The following is a 6,113-nucleotide window of genomic DNA, read 5'->3' as shown; positions in this document are numbered from 1 at the left end:
TGGCTTTCCCTCTAAGCCCTTCACCAATTTTGTGTCCCTAATACTGGACTATTTTACATGTATCCTCTTTCCTGGCCAGTCCGCTTCACTGTGTTAAACTCATGTTACAGCCCAGATATCAATGTCTATTCCCAGGATGGTTTTGGGACCGCAGCCTTATTGCTATGAGAGTGCTAGAAACATGCACACCTTCTCATTCACCTTCCCTCTGTTCTTCCTTTACGAGCACATCTGGGCTGATGCTGCTTAGACCGCACTCAGGACAGGAACCATGGTTTAGTGGCACATCATTGCAACTAACAGCATCAAGCTCTTACATGTGCTCTTCCTACAATCTGCAACCAGGGCTCCAGAAAACTGTGGGCTAGGAAAGCTGGTCAGCAGACAACTACTATCTCTCACTTAAAAGTTGTCCATGTCTGGAGATGTGGTTAGATCTTGAGTCGATATGGTTAGGCCTTGCATAGGCCATCCAACTTGAGAAACATAGCAAGGTAAGCCCCATCACTGATTTCCCATGGCCAACACAATAACCATGACCAGGACTGATCTGTACCAGAGAAATGACCACGTGTACGTATGAAAGCTCTGGGATCAATTGTGCACATGCCTTCTGTCACTTCTAGAGTTCCAAATGCTCAGAGAAGGAGTAAGCTCCTTAATAAGTCAGGCTCCTCTCCTTGACATAATTTTCAGGGGCTATAAAGTACCAGGAGACCTGGCAAGACTGCTGGAGCTCAGTGCTTCTGACTAGAGCCAGAAAAAAGCTTTACTTCAAGCAAAGTAATCACTCACAGCACAGATCCTGGAAAATTAAACTTAATTCGATCCCAATAATTATTACAGCACACCAAGAGGTCTTTTTTTTTATTATTTTTGCAAGATAGAGGCCAGTGATATTAAGAGAAAACTAGAATTCAAGCCATCATAGTAAAATTCATGATAAATCTAGATTGTTCAGCCACCAACTTTGAAATTGCTATAAATGAGACTTCACAGCCTCTGCAAGACTCATAGCAGAATCTATGCAGCCGTCAAAGTTGGAACGAGTAAATCCATCACCCCCGCAAATCAGAAGAGGTTGAGTATGAAGAATCATATGTCCCAGACAATTGGGCACAGCTTTTGTAACCTGAAAAAGAAAAGCATACAAGGAGTTGGAATAGTGTTTTATTTACCTGAATTTCACACCTGAAAGGTCTGTATTCCTGAGAAACACACCTTCATGTGAGGTACCCCTCCCACCCCAGATCATAGGTCCAAGCATTAACTCTCAAATTACCATAGTAAAATATTTATCTTCTGGAGTTAAATAATTAGAATAAAGTTTTCCTGTATGTAGAAATTTAGAAACTTCACAGCTCCATCCTGTCTTATTCTCAGTTGATCTCAGCAGAAATTAATTGCCTGACTCTGGAGAGATGAGTCATGGAGTTCTCTATGCCAAAAGGTAGGAAGACATATAACCTCGTATCAGCAAAGGTGAGTTCGCAAAAACCCCCAGATACATAACTGTTCAATAAAGGAAAGGGAGCCTGCTGTTTCTGAGAGAGCCTGAAACATGACTGAGTTGACCTTGTGACCTTCCTGCATGCGAAGTGAGGTGGACTTCAGAGTAACAACTGGCATGATGACCTGCCCGTCATGCTTCATGCTGCTGTGCAAGCGTACATACAACCCACCTGGTCTCTCTGCTATGCTGGTCTCCTTTTTCACACAACAATTTTTAGACACTACTAGAGATACAATCAATGCTTTCTATGTAAGCAGCATGGGACAAGTTCTGAATAAGGTTGCTTTGATAAATATTTAATGTCATTCTCAATGTATGCATTGCATACACTTTAAATATTATTTTCTTGGCAATATCCTCTATTAAACTTGTATCTGTGGAGTGGCAGCTCTTGAGCAGTTCTGTACAACCCTTCTAAAAGTGAATGGACTTTGCTTTGGCCAGTACCTGTTAATCTGGAACTCATGGTCATGTACTTTGTGACAAAGACCAACAGTGTCAAACAGCAGTGTAAAAGCACATAGCATTTGTGTTTTTACCATGCTTGGCTGTGTCACACATTGCTGTAGCCTGTTTCTAACCTACGTACAAAGGCTGAGTGTCCATGTTGTACTAAACCAGTGCACCCCAGAGCAGCACCGGTGAATCTTGGAATGGAAATAAGGCAGCAGCCGCAGCAGCAGTAGTACTGGCCTAACAGTAAACATGAGGGCAATGTAGGCTCAGGCAAAAGGGAGAAAAAAGATAAGAAGATGCATGACAGCTTGATGATGATCATAGGAAGAAGGTGGGAAGAAATAGTCCAAGAAAAGGAATGACAAAACAAGACTCATAAGAATGAAATGTTGAAAAACAGGAAACAATATCTAGAAAGCCAGAGCAGAAGCACAGCAGTAGACCAGCAACAGAGATCAAACCATAGAGATCATAAAGCATGATACAGAAAGTACAATTTTATTTCTTAATTTCAATCATTTCTTGACTTTCTGCCTTTGTTCCAAAGATACGTTTTGGATTCAAATCTATCTTTTGGTCCAAAGATATGTTTTGGATTCCTGTGCAGTACACCATCACTGTACCCCATCATGCGACTGTCAACTTCAGTGAACAAGACATAAAGTCTGAGGCATCTTGCTCAGTCTGGGGGACTTTTCCATTGATTCAAATGTACACTCAGCTAGCCACTGCCATGCTGTTATCTGCCATTTCCAAGTACGGATCAGCTGCAAAACACCCACATGTATGATACTGGCTGCATTTTATGCTATCAGCATGTTAGTGTCTCTTTAGAGGAGGTAATTATCTGAAATGAATCTGTAGCCATTTGTGACCCATTCTCCATTATCCCACTTAACAGTCTAGCTATGTATGGTAAATCCAGCCAGAGATCATCTTTCTCAGACTCATTTTAGGTCAGTACTTCATTTATTCCTGAATTTTTCTTAATAGATCAAGGTCACTGAATATAAACAGTGAAGTAAGGTTAAGCAGAAAAAGGTTTTTTTGAGTATCCTTTCTTCTTGACTTTCCAGTGCTTATTTGATGCTGGCTGTACCAAACAGCTTCTGGTTTGTTACACTGATCACAGGATTAATGTTTTCACATCTCAACCTGCATCTTTTCACCTGTGTGGCAAGACTGTGTGCTCAATGTAGCAAAGGACCTCACTCTAGTCACAGTGACTGTGGAGAGGAGTGATCCTGCCCCTTCTCCCAGTTCTTCTGAAGGTGTTGTCCAACATAAATGCCAAATTACCCTTGGCCCATTGGATCTCTATCCTCGAAGACTTCAAGACTCAGCAAGACAAAGCCATGGACAAGGTCACCTAGTGATGGTTCTGCTTTGAGCAACAGGTTGGACTAGAGACCTGAAGTGGTCCCTTCTGAGGTCCCCTATGAAGGGGTACAATTTCTATGATTCTGTGTTTTCCAGTATCCCTTATCCATACAAATGGACTCTGTCAAAGGGACATGATGCGTTGGGATGCTGTTGGCTCTGAATGCTAATAGTGTTTTATCATCATTAAAGGAGGGGATCCAGAATTGCAGCTGTGCTGTTAAGCAGTGTCAGTAAAAGTCTGGAAGTCCTAATCCCTCATCCGCCATGGATAATTGTAAAGTTTGTGTTTTAATTCCAGGATTGTGTTTGGCCATGTGAAGGACGTTATAGCTGGATTTAATTAACAACTAGGATAAGTCTTGTCTAAAAGAGTCAGCGGAAAGATGCAACCATCTTACCAGTTCCCCTTTGCTTCTGTGGCAACAGCTTATTATAATTGAAAGTAAAGATAGCTTTAAGAGAAAGAGGGAGCTCTGTCCCAGATATTTCATTTAGGTAGTGATTATTTTATAGGGTGGCAATAGAGATCTCTTTCTTGAGACAACAGACCTGACCTACACTGACTTATTTGCAAACTGAGTCATATTGACATTCACTCCCCAAATTAAAGACTGGTGATAATCCCTCCTGTGACACAGCCATAAAGCAGAAGCAGTTGCTGAAGTCGGTGGGTTTGGTTAGTAGCAGCATCGCTGATAGCAGGCAACAGAGGCAGGAGAAGAAAGTGGGAAGAGCTGTAAATTGTACAGTGGTTTGGGAAAATAATAGAGCATCATCTAGCAGTATGATGTATGAATGTAATTTTTAAATAAGGGAAACAGGATGCACACCTAGTGATTTAGGAAGACAACAATTTTGAAGCAACTGTGGAAAATAAGAGTTCATTTCTACAGTGACTGTTCCAGCAATCTCTTAAAGATGAAGCAATATGTACAAGGTTACAATAAATCCTGTAAGAACAGAATTTTGACAGGATTCAAAAAGCATAGTTGTTTCGTAAAATTCAATTGAGACTTTTTATTTTAATTCAGTAGTAAGAAATTAACTGTCGTTCTTGTCTTTTACTTTATCCATGTTTTCATGGTGAAATAAAGCAGAAAGGGACATATATAATGTGTATGCTCATACGTTAGTTACCTTTGGCATGATGCTAAAAGTGTGAGTAGTGCAAGAAAAAAGTGTATTAAGGCCTTTCCTTGCACACATGAACAAATTTTACAAATTTGATGACAGAGCTCTGTCATAGCAGCAGTATCTAGGGTGTATTAATTCTGTTTAAAAATACTTCTTTCTTTGTTTGGGAAGCCCTTTCCAGAGCTGGTCAACCAAGTATCTGTCTGTGGGAGACAATAGATCCTATTCTTCTTCTCCCTACCACCTGCAGCTCTTCTGCTCGCAAGCAATTTGAAGCAGAAAGGTAACAGATAAAGCAGAAGAAAAGATCAGAATTCACAACCAGCAAAGGATGCTTAACAGTGACAACTGTACAGAAATGCTGTTACTAGCAAAAAAAACCCCAAACCTTGAACTGATAAAGAAGAACATATAAAACATGCCATGATTTTTTGTATGAGTCATCTAAAACATAAAAACCTAGGTTAAGGTCATTTTTACACAACAGCTGAGAACGAACACACTGGTAAGTTATCTGAAAACTACCAATTCCTAACTTGCAGAAAAATAAACTCTGTGCTAATGAACCAGGTTCCTAAATTGGATGCAGATAAAGGGGTACGAACAGACTTCACAACAGCCATGTACAGTAACTTTCCCAGACTTCATAAAAGGAAAAATTTTTAGGCGACTGCTTTAAGTAAATATTTTCCATTGACTTCCACGTTCAATTTCACCAATGTAATTTCACTTAAGAGGTTTTGGGTAAACATGTAGATACACTCCAATACTTTAGGAAATTGCCAGCAATTTCCTTGGATTTTTAAAAGTCTGTAAAATATACACATTTTGCTATTATTACGCTTAGGTAGTTTACTTTGAAATATTTTTCTCATAACATACTGTTAAATTGAACTAGGTCAAATCAAATAATATCAATTAGTATGTCTGAACACAAGGACTTCTGCTACTCTGTGGTAGGGTGGGAATTCTGCTAATAATATCACATACTTTTGGATACAGAAGAGACAGATTGAGTCATATTTTAAATTCGAGTTAAAATCCCAATGAAGTATTTGGGATTTACTTCCTTCCTGTACACTGCTCTTGTCTCTACTTACCAGTATTGCTGCATAACTTACCACTGAGTCAGGTCCACTATGTAAAAAGATGACTAGAAATGATCTGGATGCTGTTGATGGCTACGTGGAGGAATGTATTACAGATACCAAGCAACTATCGCCTTTCCTCTTGCTCCCTGAGGATGACACCAAGCTGGGTGGAAGTGCTGATCTGCCCAAGGGTAGGGAGGCTCTGCAGGGCATCTGAACAGGCTGGATTGATGGGCCAGGACCAATGGCATGAGGTTCAATAGGACCAAATGCTGGGCTCTGCACTTTGGCCTCAACAACCCCCAGCAGCGTGACAGGCTTGGGGAGGAGTGGCTGGAGAGCTGCTCAGCAGAGAAGGACCTGGGGGTGATGGTCAACAGCAGCTGAACATGATTCAGCAGAGTGCCCAGGTGGCCAAGAAGGCCAAACAGCATCCTGGCCTGGATCAGGAACAGAGTGGCCAGTAGGACCAGGGAAATTCTCTTCCCCCAGTATTGGGCGTTGGTGAGGCCGCACCTTGAGTGCTGGGTTCAGTT

At 41.0% G+C, this 6,113-nt stretch overlaps 1 protein-coding gene across 1 annotated transcript in view; it reads right to left on the bottom strand.

Annotated features, from left to right (window-relative positions):
• Positions 1-843: 843 nt before the first annotated feature.
• RNLS (renalase, FAD dependent amine oxidase) overlaps positions 844-6,113 on the bottom strand; it is a gene marked incomplete at its 5' end in the record, with an annotated part of 21,895 nt that continues 16,625 nt past the window's right edge. Inside the window, one exon of the mRNA XM_010177309.1 lies at positions 844-1,132. Within this exon, the coding sequence (XP_010175611.1) occupies positions 980-1,132 (153 nt within the window). The remainder of the gene's footprint in view (positions 1,133-6,113) is intronic.

Source organism: Antrostomus carolinensis, unplaced genomic scaffold (assembly GCF_000700745.2).
Source record: "Antrostomus carolinensis isolate BGI_N321 unplaced genomic scaffold, ASM70074v2 scaffold12651, whole genome shotgun sequence".
Classification (NCBI taxonomy): Eukaryota; Metazoa; Chordata; class Aves; order Caprimulgiformes; family Caprimulgidae; genus Antrostomus; species Antrostomus carolinensis.
This window is presented reverse-complemented; position numbering and strand designations above follow the sequence as displayed.